We start from the raw sequence: 19,848 nt of genomic DNA on the forward strand, positions 1-19,848 counted from the left end.
GCACCCAGTTCATTTTGTTCAATCGTTGGATGCTGCTGTGAAATAAGTGCAATTCAACTCACCAAAATGGATTTGCACACTCCAGCCACAGCTTGGCAGGCTGCTGAGGTGGGGAAATCTATGGGCAGGTTGGGCAAGCCCAGAATAGAGACCAGTGGGAGCAGGCCCTTCTGGTTGACAAACTCCTGACAGTGGTCATCCGTCGTATTGTTGCTAAGTATGGATTCCACAAACTTCATCTAGAAAATAGCCACAGCTCACGTCAGTTATGGTTTTGTGACAGTTAAAAGGATCTGACAAAAGGCTCAACACTTACCACATTCAAAATGTAATCCATTAAAGGAATAGGGATCCGCTCCTCAGTTCCCACCACCCTGAAACAAGGTGAGCGTTAAAACAACGAAGCACTAAGTACAGAGTGAATTTTAAACCATTCATTCAAAACGAAGAAGATCAAAAGTCTCGCTGCATTGTGATATATCAACCCGGTGTCGTATAGTTCAAGTGGCACTGACTGTCTGTTGCTCTCTGCTTCCCCCTGCTGCTGGCTAAATGTGTGGAGGGCCTCCTCTTCTTCTTCATCCTCACTTGAAGCTTCTTCGGCAGCATGGCTGGAGCGTGCCGGCGGCACGGCCGCAGTTCCGTCGGCTTTCTGGATAGACGGTTTCTGGCACACATACTCGGGAGCTCGGCCCAAATTGCATATCTCCTCCAATAACTACGACGGCAAGACCACTTGGTTAGAACGCCTCGCCGCTTGGATTTTGACAGAGCGGAACGCTTCAAAACTACCTTAATGATCGCGGTGGTGGCATCTGTCTTCAACGTTGGTTGGTGTCTCATTAACTCATCGACAGCACTTCCTAAATTTGATGCAGTGTCCCCTGTGGAGGGAAGGAGACAAAGAATATCGCTCAAACGGGCCGCAAAGGAAGATCACCGCTGGGGAACTCACCCAAAGGGTCTGAGCTGCGTCGCCGTCGCATGGCGGGTAGGTAGTCGGGGGACAAGAGCACTTTGAAGAGGCGCTCAAAGGGCTGACACCGCACAAAGGAAAGGAGGCCTCGGGCATTCAGGCACAAGGCACTGAACACATTAGGGAGAGATCCCAAGACCTCGCGTGTCGCAGGAACCTAAAATCAAGGGAAGAGTCGGAATACACATTAACAGGTCGTCACTGTACGATTGCATGCAGATACTTTAAGCACCTTAACAGCCAAACCCAGCTGACAACAAAGATGTCTTTTTTTTTTTTTTTGGTTTAAATGTCGCAAAGTTAGTTGACAAAACATACATCTTTGATGAGAAGTGCATGAAGCATAACATCAGTGAGGCCATTGTCCTGCAGAGAGGAAAGCAGAGATGGCTCCTGGAACACAAACACCGTCACAACCTCGGTTGCTACACCACCCAAAAAAAAACAGGAGAAAAAAAAAAACAGCGTTATTATTGTTTGAAACCACAAACAGCAGTAAAATGACAACAATGTGCTGTACAGGAGATTCTAAGATTCTTTCATAATAAAATACTTTTGAAGCGCACAAAAGAATCTCACCAAGAAGGAACAGCGAGGGTCCATAGTATTCTGCGTTACTGATGATGTGCTTGAGTGAGGTAGGCAAGGATCCATCCATGACTTAAGAGAAAAAAAAATAAAACATGACCAGGAAATCAGCAGCAGGGGCAGCAAAGCGTGTGCAATAGTCTGAGGCAGAGCTCTCGACTGGCTCCGTCTGTGCAACTCACCATGGCGGATGCCATCAGAGAAGGCGGGGTCTTGGATGGCTTTCTTCAGGAAATTTAGCATTGACTTTAAGAGAGCTGCCCTTTGGGGGATACACTGCATGCCTGCACAAAAGGTCACGCAAACTATTTCAAACACGTGTACATTGGGTTACCAATGCGGCGTGCACGGGCGTCTACCTGCACGTGGCGTGTTTGCAGCGCTACTCGGCGGTGCGCTCTGCTCCACTTCCGGTCTGGAAGCAGAAGACGATGGCCCAGGGCTGCTTTCCATGGCAACTTCAGACGCTGTTTTGTATCATCATGACATCTTAGCACGTGATATCGAATGCCATCGATATTATTTCGAAAAAAAGATTCATTTTAGTCCACTTACTCTCCATGTCTGTGTCCATGTCTTCAGACTCGACAGTGGGCCTTGGCCTTCGGATCTTTGGCTTAATGACGAATGGGCACTCTTTCCTTGATAGGTCCACCTCGTGCTACGTACGTGTCGAAAACGCCGGAGAAGGGAACGGTTAAGTATGAACATTTACGCTTCAACGATTAGACGTGTCAAAGCGGGAAGGACCTCGAGCCTGCAGATGAAAATAGAAAGGCCGCTGTGTGACTGGAAGGCAGCCATGTCAAGGTTGGTGATGAGGTCCACGACCCGAACCGCTCTTGTTACAAAAGTGATCTGGTCCTGCTCGTCTCCCAGAAATTTGATCACCTGCAGAGCAACGTCGTGATGTCAAAAAAAAATAAATAAAAATAAAGGGACCTACCTATCTTGATGAGACAGGCAAGTACGGTATACCTTTAAGAGGGCTTCCATCATTCCACAAGAGACAAGGGCTTCACCCCCAGCATCATAGCTGGCCAAATGATAGAGGAAAGAAAAGAGTGCAGTGGCAAACTGATGCGGGTACGGTTCCATCAGAGGATCTGGAAAGAAGGGGTTCAAGAGAAAAACTCCTTAGTATTACGTGTCGAGCAAAGCGGACGCCAAAAGGACACTCACCAATCATCGCCTGTATACAGTTGCGCACCAACACGGGCAAGAAGCCATGGTAGGAGGCGGTGCCGGTGCAGTCAATGATGTTGGAAAGCTTGGGCGTTCTCTCCAAATGGACAATGGAGGTTAAAGTGCGCAGAGATGCAGCCTTGATATCCTGAAGTGCCAAGAAAAGAAGAGGGTGGCTTTCAAACATGGCCTCGATTTAATTCCTGCACGTCTCGGCAGAGGGGTCGCGAGGACCTTTTTGCCCGAGCTGACGTACGGGGTGGGGTATTTCAACACGACATTTTTATTGCTTTGATTTGCAAGCAAAATTCTGTGAGAGTGTAGCAACACATGTAGTGAACAGCTGGACCGTACCGAGTCACAAAGACATTCGTCACTTACCACAAGCTGCTTGTCTGTAATCTGTAAGACATCCACGAGCTCCTCTATCAAGCCGTTATACAGGATGCTATTGGTGGACTCGCCAAGCGCATTTGAATAAACTGTAAAAAGAAAAAAAGGGAGCTTTTAGGAATGGAGGCACGTCCCGTGGACAACGGTTGCTCATAATCTGAAGCGATTCGTTTCAACCCACCCAGTATGGAGATGGCATGCAGTCTGGCCTGCACGGCCTGCAGCCTCTTTTTGTGATTCGAAAAGCCATGAGCCAGACGAATGTGTGTGAAGAGCAATGTCTGCTTGTCTTTCGGGATGTTGTACAAGCCGGTGAGCGACTGCATGATCTCAGATGGACTGTCTGAAATCTAAAAGGGCGGAGAAAAAGTACACCGTGAAATAAAATAGTAACTCCTGTGTTGATCCTGTACTCGAATCAGTGCATACCTTGTCAAGTTGCTCAATGTGAATATAGTGTAGAGTGTTGCTGCTTGTCTGCAGGAGAAACGCATTCAACGTTTAAAGCCGCCTCGGACTTTTCTTGAATTATATTGCAACGAATTGATCAAGCTTTACCTTCCTCTCCACTTTGACCTCAGGAGCTGGTTCAGCATAAAACTCAAAGTGCAGTGTGGTGGCACTGGGAGGGTACTTCTGGCCAGGCACAATTAGTAGGCAGTTGGGGTGGGACAAAAAAATATATTTGATTGATTGAGGAAAAAATCATAACACGGCATTACGAAATGGGTCAATAAAGAGACTCCTACCGTCATAAGAAGATCCCTGCAGCATTCAGCTAGGCCAAAGCCATTTTCCTTTCCTCCCCAGCTCTGTACAAGAGCCAAAAGAGACAAAACAATCTAGCTTTTTCCATTCAAGGGACATTTGAGAGCATCGTATCAAAAAAAGAAAAAAGAAAATAAAGAAACATTAACGTTTGCTCAACCTCAGCCAGATGTTGCAGGCGGGCCAAGAGAGGTGTTCTTTTGTCAGATCCTAGTCTTGTGATGTAGTTGGAACGCTTGCTGAAGACGTAGAGCAGGTTCAGCACAGACAGGACCACTTGCATGTCACATGACGCCAGCAGGGTTGTTAAGTGCTGCAAAGGAGGAACAGATGATCAAATATGCTATACGAGGCAAAAAATACTTCATTATGAGTTAGATATGCACAGTATGTGTTTACAAGAGATTTTACATGCTAAGTAGCATTTTTTCCTATTGTGGTTATACACTATGTATAATAAATGCAAAGTGAAGTTATGTAAGTTTCAAGACAATCGAAATCATCGCTCGACTTGTCGACTCATTGAAAAAATAATCGCCGACTCATCGACTACCAAAATAATCATTAGTTGCAGCCCCAGAAGCACCAATATTAAGAAATGAAAATGGTTGCTATTAACAAATTGCCATTTTAAGATGAAGTTGCCCTTCCAAGCAGAACCTACCTCTATGGAGCTGTAAAGGTGCCTGGAGAAGCTGTACTCAATGAGCAACGCTGTAAAGTTGAGCACTGCCAAAAGCAGCGCTTTGAGCTGGCTGTTGTCGGGCCGGTCACACACCAGCAGCCATGACATATTCTCCAATGTCTGGCCCGCATCGCACAGAATGCCATCGAAGCGGTCCAGCAGATCCACCCAGTGGTACAACTCGCACTAACGGCCAAAGACAAGAAAGACTCACAATCTTTTCGATTCCCGTAAGGTTGTCACAATCATGCAAACGTACAAAACGAGTTACTATCAAAATGGACACACACTATGACATTCCTGGAATGAAACTCTTCAATTGTTTTTTTTCCCCCCCATTCCAAAGAAATTACCTTGCCAATATTCCAGGTCTTGATGTGCTGTAGTTCAACAAGCAGTTGGTCATCACTGCATGCTTTCAACTTCTCGATAAGTATCCGGCAGTCAGCGGGCTGCAGGTTCAAGGGGACACGGTGTTCAAGATGGAGAAATGGAATGCACCAATCGCTTTTGTTTCAACATTCGCATCCCAAGTTAAGTCTAAAATTAAGGTCCTGACACTTAGTGCGGACGTCCCAATTGGAGTCAGCGCCAGGATTACTACAAATTGTCATGCAGAAAATGAGCACGTGTACTCACAGCTTCCGTGGGGGTTTTCTTTAACTTGCTTCTGTCCACCTTCATGATTGGTGATCTATTAGAAGCTCCTGTTGGAAAATGTGCATATTACTAACCATGTTTTTCAAATACACAACTACTAGTTTTCACACACTTAGATTTACGCAATCAAGCGACAGCGAATGTGATTTGAGGGTATACGTACAGATGATTTGGAAACGGCCGCTTAACGGCATGTTTGTCACTTCACCTAGAAGAAGGCGACAAAACGCAAACCATGAACATTTAGCTGCAAATTTGACGTCTACACAATTGCTGTACTGTTTTACTGTGTGCATCTAGAACAGACTTGTTTGAAAAACAAATTTGTAAACCAACCCAAGATGTTTATAAATCACTCAAACGGCATGGGCAGTGATGAGAAGACAAAATGTGCGACTCTCGCAACGCAGAAAAACGTGTTAAAATGAGAGGTTTGTTGGGTGACTGTTGGGAGTCATTCACAAAGCAAACTTACAGAAAGCGCATTGGCCGGTGACTAGCTAGGAAAAATACTAAACGTCGACGGGTAAAACAGACGCCAGACGTCGCCTTAGACTGGCCTCGGAGCTCCGATAGCGTTTATTGTAATGCACAATTGTATGTTTGTATGCCCTTAAGTGGCGCGACCACCGCAATATCAAACACTCAACGCCGACAGCTTAAAGTTGGGGGCTAGGTAGCTACCTAGCTAAGTCAGTAGCATGCTAACACCCGCTTGGTGTTAAAATGTTGACAATTCGCGAACGTTTACGCCGGGAATAGTGTTACACAAACATCTGGCACGACAAAACATACTTGATTGAGGTTGAGTCCACACTTAAGCCGCGAGCAATAAATACAAGCGCACGGCACGGGACGGCAACATTGGCTGCGTGCGGAGTTGTTGTTAGCCCGTTTGGCTTTCAAGTGTGTCAAGAAAGAGACGCACTTCAAAGCGGTCAACTAGCCCGAGACTGCGTACAAATCGGCAGAATCGCACGAAAAACGAGGGTGTGCTGAGCCTGGGAACAACCTTCGGCTTAAACGTGTCTTGGGCGCATCCGAGTCGCAGCTGTCAATCCACAACTAGGAGAGCCAGCACCGTATCTTGACCTGACGCTTTCCAAATTTAGGTCGGGGCTGCGTAGGCCGAAGGGGGGGGGAAAAAGCCCGCAGTTCCTTCTCAGATGCCTTCTCGACTCGCGGAGACAAGGGCGCTCGTGCGGCCGAGCCGATGGCATGCGGGGAAAGTCGGGGGGGGGGGAAGGTGCGACGGGCTAAACATGCGTTTTGCGACGACTAGTTCCGTTTCTTACCCTCCTGACTCATCACCAGACAGCCGTAGCACGCGCTAGCTAGCAAGCTAACAGCTAGCGAGCAGCAACGCATAGAGCAACTCGCTGAATCATTGTCGTCACACTCACTCACAGGCGCGCGCACACACACACACACACTTGCGCTTCTCACTTGGATTTCGGCAGAAAAAAAAGAAACAAAAAAAACACCGGCGACACCAACGAGCTCGGGCTCGGCAAAAAAACCGTGATCGTGTTTTTTTTTCCTGCTTCTCAAACCATGAGTGACGTTGCTCGCGCGTGAACATAGCACATAGGCATCGGCGTGCGGCGAGTGTGCAAAAAGTGAGCAATGACAAGGCTCCGATTAGACAACACACACCATTCGGACTCCTCAGAAGGAACTGGCTCGATTGAAGTACTAAATGCAGAGCGTGACTTGTTGGAATCCCCCATTGAGATAAATGGAAATGCCACTAATCCGCGACAGCCTCTAACCAAAAAAAAAAAACTTCATAAAACCATATACCGTAGTCACAACAAATACAAAGTAAATAAAAAAATGGTGACACTTGGCCACCGCAGGGCAGTATATGTGGACACAAAAACGAGTTTCACAACTAAAATATACTCTGTGAGAGTGACATTGCATTTGTAGCAGTGCTTGTGTCATATTGTGGGCAAAAATGACAGTACCATAATTCCCAAATACCGCTACAAAGATCTAAACAAAGCTGACATACCACAAAAAGTAATACTGGTGAAATCACATGACTATCAAAGGTCGATCTGCAGGGTCTCATGTTACACGTTGGGATGTCAAATGTTAAATAGTCAAAGGTGATACTGCCTAAATGCTGACAATCAACAAATATTTCAGTGCCTTAAGACTTTTATACACTAATGTATGCAAAGAAAATGATCATTAGTGTGTAAAAATGTTTCACGATAAATTGTACTAAGTGTGTATTTGTAGGCATCATTAAAAGCCAGTAAAAAAACAAAAAAGCAACAACAAAAAAGAAATTTTTTACAAAACAAAATCCACCGTAATAGCCAAATGAGCTTCCTCCAGTTTCATTTCAGAGCTTTGTCCTCGGTGAGCAGCGCAAACAAAATTAGAAAGGGGGAGGCTGATGTTACTCGGCACGCGCATTTTTGTGGAAGACACATCAGCAAGGATCAAATCTATTGTGCTAAACGGCAGATCGTTTGGATGGAACACGTACGCCAGCAGCGACGTCGCCGTGGAGACTATGACAGCACAAGGAAATCCTCTAGGTTGTCGTTTCATAAATTGTGAGCGCCGTTCTGCATTTGAGAATATTTGTGTTCAGACAAAGGCGTGTCGGAAAAGGAAAGAAATCACTTTCCATTTGATGTCTCGCGACTTTTGCTCCAATTGCATTCATTTGATCTCGCTGCCGCAAGCAAACCTTTGTGTGCCGAGTAACAAGACGGCTCGAGCCATTTTTCTCCCGTCCGTTCATTTTTGTCGCGAACGGGGCAAGCAGAAAAGCCGTATGCCGATCACCGGTGAGACCAGACGCACATTCCGGACGTGGTGCAAGTGGACGCATTGTCCCAATTAATCAGCAAGTATGTTGTCCACTTAAACAAAGGAGCGGCACGCTTCACTTTTTTTTTTTTGAGTCACAATGGACACCCTGCTACTCTGCGGTGGACTAAATGCCGACCACGATGTTAAGTTAGCTGAAAAATGGATGTTTTGAACTGACATCTAGCCTCACATTTGTTTCAACATCTGAAAAGTTAGGAGCACAGGAAGAAGCGGTACATACCAGAACTTCTTTGGTTCAATAGCTCCGGCACTCGGTTCACTGGCATGCTTCGCGGCTCGTCTCAGTGTCTAGAAAGATTTTTTTCGGGGGGGAAATGACAGGAAAGGACAATTAGCAGTCTTTTACTTCTGTTGATCGCAACAGACAACAAAACAAGAAGCCTGAATTGTTATCCGCATGTTGGCAAGTTCCCGAACACACGCTCAAAGAGATTTTGTTTTTACTCCTTGTAACAAAAAACAGGAAATCTGTTATTTCCCCAAAACAAACAAAAATTTGGTCTCTAAAATGTCTTTAAAAAAAAAAAAAAGATATCCTAAACATTCCTTCCAATTTAAAAGCAGACGTGGCTTCTGGAATGTTTGACAGCAGAAGTAAACTGGACACGAGCTACGTTGTATGTAAGCTGCATCATGCTAGCAGACGGCTGGCTGGCCGTCGGTGCCGATGAGATTAGTGGCACGACCCGCCTGAGAACAATCGCAGAAACAATTCAAAAGCTGCCAACCTCATTGGATAAGTACACATTTGTCATTAATTGCAGTTTTGTTGTGCTCTTAATTTTATTTGATGTTGAACAGCCAAAACAGCTTTGTTTTTCTACAAAATGCTGCCGGTATAATTTCATTTCGATATGGCTTTTTTTGTTCAAACTCCTTCCAAAAGGAATGACTTGAAAAAGTGACAAAATGTTAAACGTTAACTATTCAGTAAGACTAAAATTAGGTCAAACTAGTGTATGCAGGCGCCATTAAATTAGCAGATGTGTACTTTATCATTGGTGTGCAGTTGTGAGCATTTTTTTTTTTTTTTTTTTTTTACTTGCGCTTCTTTTACTAAACTGTGAAATGTATGTACTTTTTGTGACATTTACGTTTGGCAGTACACTGTCAGTATTTTCTCATTTAAAATTACCTTGTCTAAATAAAGACTGGGTAGGTAACGACTAAGTACATTTTATGTTTATTTTGTCATGTTTAATTTATTTCAAGCAATTTTTTTTGTCCTTTAAATTCCCGACGTGTCACGCTATGTAGTCAGCTGCAAGGGGTGGTCTGTATATTACCGATATGTAATATTTTTTTAAATAAATTATAAAATAAAAAAAACAAAGGAGTTCGCAAAACGCTTTTATTTTGAAATTTGAAAATATTGGAAACCTTATGGAAATACGCAGCGCAGCTGGTGCAGACTCCAATGCTTTCTTTCTCTTGCGGCGTCCTAACGGAGGACGCATTGCATCCGCAACGCATCTGTTCTGCACTCCGCGTGAATTGGTCGTTAAAACAAACATTTGAATCCTTCGTGTCAGTGTCATCACTGGCACCTGACTACGAGAACAAACAGGCAAACGGTGACCAAGTCAAATCACACTGGCGCACTCAAGGGATTTGCGGTGGAATCAAGTTCACCCCACAGGGCCGGCCATTATTTTTTCCCTACGTTCTTATTGAAATATGTATAAAGACACGCCGTATCAGAGCTTTCATTAAAGCACACTTTGATTGTACTAACATACGTAAAACGGATGTAAATTTATTTCTTCAGCTCATCAAAGAGTGAAACACAATATCGTGGCTTGGCTGTAAGAATGTATCCTAAAACGAGCTTTTATCCTAAGGTCTTTTTAAAATATTCCACAAGCGTAGCCGTCTTGACATGGTGTCTTCACGGTTCGTTCAAGCTAATGCCTGTCACCTCGGCACCAGTTTGGGTTTGGGGTTAACAGCTAACGTTCGCCGATTACAAAGTCAAACTAGCACCCGGATACACGTCGGAACATTTCTCCCGGATATTAATTGGTCATCTGGTCGTATGAAGAGAGCGAGCGATAACTGACCAAAAAGAGCGATCTTGTAGCCGCAACAGACGCGGGAGAAGGGAAGAACATCAGCGGGTGTTAGCCTGTCGCTTGTAGCTTGCTAAGATAGCAACGAGAGCTCGCCACAATGCTCGATCAGTGGATCATGGGTACATTAAAAATGGCGCTTTAGGGCGCTACAGCCAGTGTAGCAGCCCTTCGAAAACCCTTGTGACCTCCGGAACACGAAAGTAGGCAGTTTCTTAACACAATTATTTCGACGAGGAAAAAACAGCTGCCTTAAAAAGCCACGAAGACAGTGGCCTAAACAAGTATTTGTGCTTACCTCGAATGCGTGTTGCACGTCTCCATCTTGGACTAACAAGTGAGAGGGCAAGACGAGATCTCGCGAGAATAGCAGCGTGTTGCGTCGACCGGGGCGGGGCTGGGGGCACTCCCATGTTAAAAAAAAAAAAAAAAGTACTTTGGAAAAAACCGCTAGTAGTTTGTTCCAGCAAGGACCTTAGTGTACATTTAAAAGACCCCCCGAAAATACTTTCTATTAATTCAAATGGTAGTTATGTGTCTGCGTGGTTTACACAATTCTGAATTTAAATCCAGGCTGCGTGGAATTTGTATATTAGGTTTCACATTCAACACTCTGAAAACCTCTTTATATTAATGTAACACTAAAAAAGTTCCATCGATGCGAATGGTTTGCCTAAATAAATACAGAATTGGTGTAGTTACAGCAATTTATGTTTGTGGACCCTCAAGCCCATCCATCTTCTTCCGCTTCTCCGGGGTCGGGTCGCGGGGGCAGCAGCTTCAGGAGGGACTCCCAGACTTCCCTCTCCCCAGCCACTTCATCCAGCTCATCCCAGGGGATCCCAAGGCGTTCCCAGGCCAGCTGAGAGACAGTCTCTCCAGCGCATCCTGGGTCGTCCCCAGGGTCTCCTACCGGTGGGACATGCCCGGAACACCTCCCCAGGGAGGCGTCCAGGAGGCATCCTGATGAGATACCCGAGCCACCTCATCTGGCTCCTCTCAACGTGGAGGAGTAGCGACTCTACTCCGAGTCTCTCCCGGATGACCAAGCTTCTCACCCGATTTCTAAGGAAGAGCCTGGACATCCTGCGGAGAAAACTCATTTCGGCCGCTTGTATCCGGGATCTCGTTCTTTCGGTCACGACCCATAGCTCGTGACCATAGGTGAGGGTAGGAGCGTAAATCGACCGGTAAATTGAGAGCTTTGCTTTTTGGCTCAGCTCTCTCTTTCCCACGACGGACCGGTACAGAGTCCGCATTACTACCGACGCTGCCCCTATCCGCCTGTCGATCTCGCGCTCCATCCTCCCCTCACTCATGAGCAAGACCCCAAGATACTTAAACTCCTCCACTTGGGGTAGGATCTCATATCCGATCCCTCAAGCCCATCCGCAGCAAAGCATTTGAGATATGTGCAGTTTTTATCAATTGTCTCCAATAGACAAACACAAAAACCAATCACTTGATATTTGAAAAAATTCTAGTTATAATTCTTTTCCGTGTGGTAAATAAAGCATGTTTAAAGCAGTACACAAAACACAAAAGTGAATATCTGATGATTAATAATCAACTAAACTAGGAGGAAACAAAAGGAAATTCATTTCCTCCCTACTCTTCAAATGTTACACAGCCAAGACAACTAAAGATAACAATTACTGTATACAAATATAAAAACTATTTAAAAAATACAGCAGTGTCATGTACATCCATAAGAAGGGTTTCAATGTTCCTGCACTATAAAAACAAAATGACAACATATATTTACACAAGTTGATCATTCACGTTTTCAATTGGTACATCCACAGTTCTGCAGACATTCGGTTTCTCGTACGTTCTGCGGAATGGATACTAAAGCCTAGCAGGAATTACAGTGGATATAAAAACAAAGCCCAAATGAAAAAGCCACCAGGGTGCGTGGGCGGTTCTTCAATTATTAAATGGTCACTTGCAAATGATTTCACTGGCGCAAAACACAAAAAATCTGAAGAGGACGCATATCAACTGTTTACCAAATGTTTGGGGTGGATTGACTAAGCAATATTTCTTCTGCTAAACCCAGAAAGAATTAAAGTTAGGAGTTTTGATTTTAAATGAACAGTTTTTATATCCACTGCAAATCATTTTTGTCTTTGCCCTTCCAATCTAGCTATATACACACATAACAGATCATACATATGTACAACTCAAAACAAAATGTAAAAATATGAAAAGATTTCCAACATAAAAATGGTTAGCATTTTTGTACTGCGGTTGAAAAAAAAAAAAAAAAAAGACAGCTGGGACCAAGAAGGATGACAGAGACAAAGGCAGGTGGAAAGAACACAAAATAGGCTCAAGTTGACAAAACGTTGCCTTTGAAAATAAATTAAATTGCAATAAATATAAGTGTACATGATCAATTGTTGCTTAATTTTCCTGATTTGTAGAACAATCTATAAACGAAATGTTTAAGAAGCAACAGTGATTTCTACACTGAACGTTTTTAGCAAAACTCTATAGAGTGATGTATTCAAAAGTCCAATTAAAAAAACCGAAGGTCATTTGAGGTAAATATTAGGTTTTTGGAAAAAAAACAAAGCCTTACATTGGAATAACACTTCAACTAAGACGCATCATTTTCTTTCCCTTTCAAAATGTGATTGGAAAACCTCGTCGTTATTGTCCACTTTACGCGTCCTTCCAAACAGCGAGAGGTGTGCTCGTGACACCGAGAAGCTGAAAATTAGCTTAGCAAATGTTAGCCAAGAGATGGTCAGACAAACACCTGGAAACTTTAGTAAACAACCTTTCGAGTATAAAATATAGATTACTATTGTTACCTCCTTCAATAATATTTTCACACAGCAAGAATTCCTACTCGGGAATTCGCCGGCAGTTCCAGATTCCATCACAAAAGCAGTTTGCCGTTGCGATGAATCTTCAAAATCTTTCCAAGTCTCTGTTTTGCCGTTGCAAGTCCTTTCTTTGGACGTTTCCCTGAATGCCAAAGACACACATGTGCGCCGAAGATGAGAAACTGGACAAAGATACGCAATTGTGTCGTTTCTTACCTTGACCGAGTGCCGCCGTGCCTTGACCGGCTTGCCCCGAAGGCGACGTGCCGGGGAGCGAGCTGCTGTTTTGCGGAGACAAGGAAGGTCGGCGTGAAGAGAGGAAAACGCCGGGGGCCATAGCCCCGCCTCCTCTAGGGCCACCAGGACCGAAAGGTCCCGGCCCTGCTGTGTATTCATGATCCAGCAGACTGGCGGAATAATAATCCATCCTCCTGTGCGGGCTGAAGTCCGGCGACGACTCCGAAACGTGCAGCGGCGAGGGCGGCGCTTGCTCGACGTGAACTGGAGGCGGGCTCGCAACAGGGACAGGAGGACGCACTTTTTTGGTGTACTTTCTTTTAGCAGGCTTTTGCTGCTCCTGAAGCGTGGACGGAAAAGATCAAAGATGTCCTTGTGCATGACAACATGCTGCGTCACCGTTCAATATGGCCGTCCTCACCTGCTGCGCTAGCTTGGCTGCGGCTGCTGCCAGGCCCGTTTCCACAGACGCCACTCGAGCTCCATCTCTGGCCGGTCGCTCCTGTTTTGGAAGCGTCGGCATCACTCGGGCTGTTTGGTATAGAGAGGATAAGATAGACGTTAGAGGATCCAAGTTTAAAAATAAAGACTTGAGGTCAACACCGTGCTGACCTTTGGGGCTCCAAGGTGTGTCATCCCAGTTTTTCTTGCGCTTCATCTTAGCCTTGTTAGCATGGTCCTCTTCATCAGACTCCAATGACGGATACACTTTGAAGTAGGATCAATGAGGCCAGGAATTTAGTGGAAATTTAGTTTTTAATCGTTGTACTGCTCGAGTGATGCGACGGGACCACAATATAACGGGTGAAGACTGTAATGGATTGCTCACCATATTCCGAATCTTTGAAACAGGTTCCCAGTGTCTCCTGCTCATCTGGGCTGTCGTCTTCGCTAAGATGGCGGGCCGGACGCTTGATGGGCCGCTTTCCGGGCCGCTGGATAACAGCTTTTTTCTCGGAGGTCTTTTTGACCCCGCCGGTCACCCACACAGCCCGGTTGCCTTTCCCCTTGACAATTGCCAATCCTTCAGTCAGTCCTCCAGAAATAGACAAGGGGGAGGAGGAGGAGGATGAGGACGACGATGAGGAGGACGACGAAGGTGGGTTAGCCATGGAGAGCATGCCCTGGATGGCATCCCGGGTACTGGGAGAGGCTGGGGCTTCCTCGCTGGAGGGAGGGGAAAACAAAGCAAAATTAAGAAATCACCTTGGGGGAAAAAAAAAACAAAAAAAAACAGAAGTGTGCCACCTGTATAGTAACAATAACAAAGAGACGTATTGCAACCTGAGTGCTGAGGAGTCCAATCCTGCCACCTGCTTGCTGGCCTTCAGTAAGTCCAGGATGCCGCCTGCGCCACCCTTCACCCCATGAGCAGCCAGCGCCTCTTCATCTGTGGTGTAATCCTCCTGAGGTCATGTGCACAAACACGTAAAACATTAGTGATGCAAAATAAATCAATGTGAGCGGTCAAACCAAATTGGCACGCTTGTCAAAAATACATAAGCAACAACATGGTACATCAGTCAACATGCCTGAGAATAAATAAAATGGTCACAGAACAGCTCCCAAATTGAAAAAAGGCAGCACTTGATTTCTGGTTTAGCCATACTGAGCTCACCTCGATGTCAAAGTCGACCTCTCCTGGCTCCCGGATACGATTTGGGTCGGAGCAAGGCTTGGCTCTGGGAAGCTTCCTCGGAAGACCTGACGGCATATTTTGACATGTGACGAAGCAGCGCGCATACTCGAATACCGCTTATTGACTTAGTCATTATTTCACATCTTACCGCTGATTTTCTTCTTCTTGCTTGATCCGGCAAGCTTGCGGCGTGGGGGCGGGGTCTCGTCTATTTGGAGCTCATCCTCCGAATCCAGGTCAGAGAAACTGGAACCCTCGGCGGCAAGGTGCTGGTAGTTGGCAGCTCCTCTCGCACCATTGCGCCCCGCTTTCTTGCTGGAGTTGAATAAATAAGCGAATGGAAGCTCAGCTGTTGGCGAGATCATCAACACCGCAGCAAGGCTCGAAAGTTTACCCTTGGATTTTCCCATTGGTCAGCACAAGTTTCAGCTTGCTTTTGTTCAACTTTCCCTCAAAGTCCTCTAAAGGCAGCTCCAACTGAAGAGACAGAAGGTTTGAAATGACACCATGTTCCACTTGTACTTGAAAGCTTTTCAATGACATCTTTATTCGGGGGTACCTTCTTGCTTTTGGACTTGCCAGGTTGGATTCTTTTTAGCGTGTGCTTGGTATGGATCTCAAGCAGGTCTAACTCTCCCGCTTCTGTTTTAAGGAGACCCTTTTGGGTCTTCTTCTTCTTGGGTCCCGGTGTCCCGAGGCCTACAATTATGTCCTTGGGCTTGAGGCCTTTCTTCTTTCCAGGGAGGCGACCTGAATTCTGGGAGGCGGTCGAGGGGACTTTTGAGAGCGGCGAACCAGGAAATTGAGGTCCGGTGCGGCCAATGTTTTGTTGGAAAATGTCCTATGAAGAGAGAAAATAAACACAGCTCGAAAAAAAACCTCCACTACATATGACAGTCTTGTACAAAATACACTTTTAGCCTCTTCAACCACTATTGGCTTTGTTACCTCAACCAGCCGTATCTCCTTAGCCAGGTCCTTCACCAGTGTCTGAGTATTGATGGTTTCTGGAATTTCCACTTCATGATCGCCCAGCGCCTAAGTGTAACAAGGTACAGTCAACGACTCGGTGACCTTTCGGGGGTTGTTTGAAAATACAAATAGATGAAATGGAAATAGGGCATCCTGCGTCCTAAATCCAGGCCTGAGAGTAAGGTCACCTCTTTCCTGGTCCAAGTGCGGAAGGCATTGTTCAACGCTTTGGCTCCGTGAACCAGGTAAGTGGCCGGGTGCCTGCGATTTTCTCTCAAACCTGCAAAAGACCACGTTATAAAAAGCCAACCGCTTGGAAAAATACTGGGGCTGCGGTGCGCAAAAGGTGAACAGTTCGACGTTACCTCTGAAGGTATCAAGAAGGTGCTTCCCAACATACCAGCACACGGTCTCAAAGTTGGGAAACTTGAATAAGTCTGCTGTGCTCAACCGTTTCTCTAATTCGTATGCCCTGAAATATGGAGAGAGGAAGTTGTGCCATGATGATATGCATGAACATCCAATGCACTCTAAACAAGAAAATTATACTTGGCTTTTTTTTTTTTTTTAATAACTAATTTTGAAATTTTGTTTGGTCCTCACATAATTAAAGCGTTTAAGAAATTTGTCATAATATGTTTTGCACGTGTTTTTAATATAATTGAGCAGCCCTGATTTCATTACCAATGTAATCATGATTTGTTTTTAGTTTTTTTTTTATTGAGCAGCCCGAAAACTAACCGAAGTTGCATGTCAATATTGAGACTATGCAAAAAATTGCCCCCAAACGCCAGACAGTCCACTGGAGTCAGCACCGAATGAATCCATCCTGGAACAAACACACCTTATCAATCAATCAATCAATCAATCATCAATGGCTCGGAAATTGTTCCATTCTTGAATACAGTCAAAGCGAACGAGAGAAAGACAGGTAGGAGAGAAGTTCCCAGACTCATTTGCTCGTACCAGTTGGAATGAACAACGTGTTCCCTTGTTTGAGAGAGCACTTGTAACACATGTCAACCTGGTCCCCGAAGAACATCTCGTTCTGATTGGACGAGGAATTCCAGCGCTCAAAAAGCGCCAGGTTGGCTGGGGTGGGAGATATTAGGTAGAAGATTTTCTCCCCCTGGATGAACAGAACAATCACAGGGCAATGAAAACAGACTCAATGAACACAAAATGTCCGTATTTGTGTCCTCACCCGTAAAACGTGATACCAGACGGAGGTGCCTCCAAAGTCAATGTGAAAGTCGGTGTAACTATCCTTCACTCCCATCAGGCAGTACTTCTGCACATTGGGCCGCTCAAACACAGACTCCTCGGGCCAGAGGTTCTCCACCCATGACAGTTTCCTCACAATCTTCGGAGTCTCCACTAGGTTTGAAAGCCTGTGGGGGGGAAGAACAAGCACAGTCAAGTCAGTCAATTAGTTTTAAGGCTAGATTCAAAAGGAAACATTCTTTTCAATGGACTTGTCTTTTTTCAGAATCAAAGTACCAAAACATTGCCGCTGGATTAAACAAAGAAATCCGATTGTGTGAGAAAAGTCAAACATTCATTTTAATGGCACATCGCCCGGCCCAACTCTATTTCCTGTCCAGCACAAACTCTGCAAACCTGGTTTCGGAGAACTCCAGGCTGATGACATTCAGCACTCGGTCTCTGTTGGGGCTGTTGTAGTACTCTGCAAAGTCACCGAGTCGCATCTTCAGGTCGCATTGGCGAGACACGTCAATCACGTCGATCTCCTTGTCTGAACCTGCGAGCATTCCCGATGAACGCAATTACGGCTGCGTTCTCCTTGAGAAAAGCGCCTATGAGTTCAAACATCACGAGTGGAGGCCTGACCAGATTGTGGGCCAGATTGAAAGCAGGAAGCTGCGGCTTACCGATGTAGTGTTCGACGTCGCTGACACAGAAGGACGCTGGCGGCAGAGTCATGCCGAGCCCGTCTCGCCTCAGCACCATGACGGGAACGCTGAAGGAATGCTCCTCAAGGAACTCCACCGTCAGTTGGGCCCCCGACGGCTTCAGCAGGACTTCATCTGCACTGTGGATGACATACATACGATCATCCTCGTTTTGACTCGTCTCGACAAACATTACGCTGCGGAAGATGAGGAGCCCTAAATATTCAGAAGAAACTTTTTCGACCCTGCACTGTGATGTTTACAAGTTGTAATTGTTTTCTTGCGTGTTGACTTTTTAATGAGTGTAAATTACAATGACATCAACATGATATTTTTATGTCTAATAAAAAGCTGTTGTGACTAAACGTGATCTTCAATCTCTACACATACGTAATTTTTTTTTTTCTACCTCGGAAAAGTGCGACTGCGTAGCTCCCTCACAAACTGGGGGCTGCCCGTCTTCACCAAACGGCTGGGGTCTCTTACGCTGGCGGCGGCTCCATCTGTCTGCTTGTTGCCTCCGCGGCGTTTACGCACTGCGAATATGCAAATCGGGGCCCGAATATTACGGCAAACATCCGCATAACTCGCTGTCACGGACAGAAAACGAATATTTTACTCACTGACAGACGGTCCATGACTGAGCTGACAGTTGGGGCAGTGATAGAGGTCTATTTCTGTCGCTTTCTCCTCCTCTACTCCCACACAGCTTAAAAACAACAACAAATGCATTTGAAATTGGGTCAATTCAATTATAGCCACCAATAAAATTGTACGGACAAAATTCCGAGAGTGTATAAGAGTCACCACAACTTAAATGGCGCAACATGAAAAATGGAGGCTACGAAAAGTAGGTTGTAATATTATTCACATCACAGTTAATTTGAAGGCGATAAATATGATTCCGGCAGTAGTACTTTTATTTATTTTTTTTTACGTACCTTCCATGGAACCAGTCTTGACAAATGTCACACTCGATCATGAAGCGAGTCACATCATATGGCAAGCGACATAAGCAGTACACTGGTACGGAAGCCATACTAGACGTATGTGTGTATTTGGAAGAAGCTACAACTTTGACAATTTCAAAATGTCCAATTTACAAATGCAATTCTGATATGGATTCCTAATATTTCCGAGCTGTAATAACTTTGAAGCTGCTGAAGACACACATCCACTTGGGTGCACCAGGAGAACTGGAATACATGAATAAAAACAAGTTAACATTGCTATGTTAATTTATAGTGATGGGGTGGACACATAGCAAAATGTCTAAAATAAACAATATAACATTACACTTGGAGAACTGCAAACTTTCACTGTGTTACGGCGTAAAATGTAATGTTTGACCAACCACATCATACTGATTTAAGGTAACTATTGATGCTCCAGTACTAAATCCAAAATATAGTGCCGTTATATGTAAACAAACTCGGGATCGTAACATTGTGATGCTAGCTAGCTACGCTAGCTATGTAGTTAATCTATCGACATTTGCCAAAGCCATGCAAAAATGCAGCACATTAGCGAGGCCCAATTAACTATTAGCTTCATCTATTAAACTGAAGTCAAAAATGGGTAGAAATGTGTCCAATACAGCTAATTGAAGAGCTGTTGAGCATCTCACCAGAATGGCGCTTCAGCGAGGCCAAGCTTGCAATGGCCGCCGTAGCACTTGACAATCCCTACGCGAGAACGGGGCAGCTGCGGCCTTAGTACGCAGCCGACTCGAGTTGGAAGAGTTTACTTCGCCACATATTTAGGTAGCGAATGTGAAGTCCTCGAGCGGGAACGTCGCCGCGCATCCAAATTTGGAATCGGGAAGCGACACAAAACGACAGTTCAGCTACAAATGACAGCGGAGTTCAAATGCATTGACGCCATTTTCAAAGACAACAGCGTCACCGTTCTTCATCTCTGTTAACCCGAGTGTGGTCAATAAAGTTTTCATCAGTCAAAAAGACTTAAGAGGAGCCGAGAAAAAAAGTCAACATGCCACAAAATATTTTAAACTTTCTGAGTAACCTTGAGAAATGCGAGTAGTCCATTCCAGTTAAGATCCTAAAGCATTTG

The 19,848-nt window shown here is 45.1% G+C and overlaps 2 protein-coding genes across 14 annotated transcripts in view; both read right to left on the reverse strand.

Annotated features, from left to right (window-relative positions):
• The window catches only part of huwe1 (HECT, UBA and WWE domain containing E3 ubiquitin protein ligase 1), a 31,063-nt gene extending 20,535 nt beyond the window's left edge, over window positions 1-10,528 (reverse strand). For 6 of the 12 annotated variants that reach the window (XM_061273153.1, XM_061273158.1, XM_061273157.1 and 3 more), the window contains exons 1-25: window positions 10,479-10,527; window positions 8,332-8,399; window positions 5,419-5,463; window positions 5,235-5,302; window positions 4,949-5,047; window positions 4,575-4,781; window positions 4,071-4,223; window positions 3,892-3,954; window positions 3,701-3,778; window positions 3,572-3,619; window positions 3,324-3,492; window positions 3,131-3,231; window positions 2,747-2,897; window positions 2,543-2,670; window positions 2,315-2,455; window positions 2,120-2,225; window positions 1,924-2,031; window positions 1,747-1,848; window positions 1,556-1,636; window positions 1,295-1,401; window positions 956-1,133; window positions 793-884; window positions 516-718; window positions 317-374; window positions 63-239 (exon numbers count right to left, since the gene is read on the reverse strand). In XM_061273153.1, the coding sequence (XP_061129137.1) occupies window positions 63-239; window positions 317-374; window positions 516-718; window positions 793-884; window positions 956-1,133; window positions 1,295-1,401; window positions 1,556-1,636; window positions 1,747-1,848; window positions 1,924-2,031; window positions 2,120-2,225; window positions 2,315-2,455; window positions 2,543-2,670; window positions 2,747-2,897; window positions 3,131-3,231; window positions 3,324-3,492; window positions 3,572-3,619; window positions 3,701-3,778; window positions 3,892-3,954; window positions 4,071-4,223; window positions 4,575-4,781; window positions 4,949-5,047; window positions 5,235-5,279 (2,595 nt within the window). In that variant the 5' untranslated portion in view covers window positions 5,280-5,302; window positions 5,419-5,463; window positions 8,332-8,399; window positions 10,479-10,527. Of the gene's footprint in view, window positions 1-62; window positions 240-316; window positions 375-515; window positions 719-792; window positions 885-955; window positions 1,134-1,294; window positions 1,402-1,555; window positions 1,637-1,746; window positions 1,849-1,923; window positions 2,032-2,119; window positions 2,226-2,314; window positions 2,456-2,542; window positions 2,671-2,746; window positions 2,898-3,130; window positions 3,232-3,323; window positions 3,493-3,571; window positions 3,620-3,700; window positions 3,779-3,891; window positions 3,955-4,070; window positions 4,224-4,574; window positions 4,782-4,948; window positions 5,048-5,234; window positions 5,303-5,418; window positions 5,464-6,267; window positions 6,424-6,550; window positions 6,677-6,701; window positions 6,772-8,331; window positions 8,400-10,478 lie in introns of those variants that run through there. The other 6 variants (XM_061273161.1, XM_061273149.1, XM_061273154.1 and 3 more) reach the window with 5 other exon arrangements.
• A 1,118-nt stretch (window positions 10,529-11,646) lies between these two features.
• On the reverse strand, window positions 11,647-19,704 carry phf8 (PHD finger protein 8). Of its 2 annotated transcripts, XM_061270190.1 has the most exons (22): window positions 19,403-19,703; window positions 18,717-18,971; window positions 18,399-18,484; window positions 18,185-18,311; window positions 17,755-17,915; window positions 17,483-17,624; window positions 17,067-17,253; window positions 16,829-16,991; window positions 16,604-16,691; window positions 16,228-16,334; window positions 16,051-16,142; window positions 15,839-15,928; window positions 15,450-15,731; window positions 15,285-15,367; window positions 15,039-15,205; window positions 14,870-14,955; window positions 14,536-14,657; window positions 14,081-14,418; window positions 13,864-13,959; window positions 13,673-13,782; window positions 13,231-13,591; window positions 11,647-13,156 (listed from the first exon to the last, which is right to left on the reverse strand). In XM_061270190.1, the coding sequence occupies exons 2-22, from the start codon at window positions 18,812-18,814 to the stop codon at window positions 13,068-13,070; spliced, it is 3,075 nt and encodes a 1,024-aa protein (XP_061126174.1). In that variant the 5' UTR covers window positions 18,815-18,971; window positions 19,403-19,703; the 3' UTR covers window positions 11,647-13,067. The 2 variants fall into 2 exon arrangements, with proteins under 2 accessions (XP_061126174.1, XP_061126183.1); XM_061270199.1 differs by lacking the exon at window positions 13,864-13,959 and having other exon boundaries at window positions 19,403-19,704.
• Between the last annotated feature and the right edge of the window lie 144 nt (window positions 19,705-19,848).

Source organism: Syngnathus typhle, linkage group LG2, assembly GCF_033458585.1.
Source record: "Syngnathus typhle isolate RoL2023-S1 ecotype Sweden linkage group LG2, RoL_Styp_1.0, whole genome shotgun sequence".
In the NCBI taxonomy this organism is placed as follows: Eukaryota; Metazoa; Chordata; class Actinopteri; order Syngnathiformes; family Syngnathidae; genus Syngnathus; species Syngnathus typhle.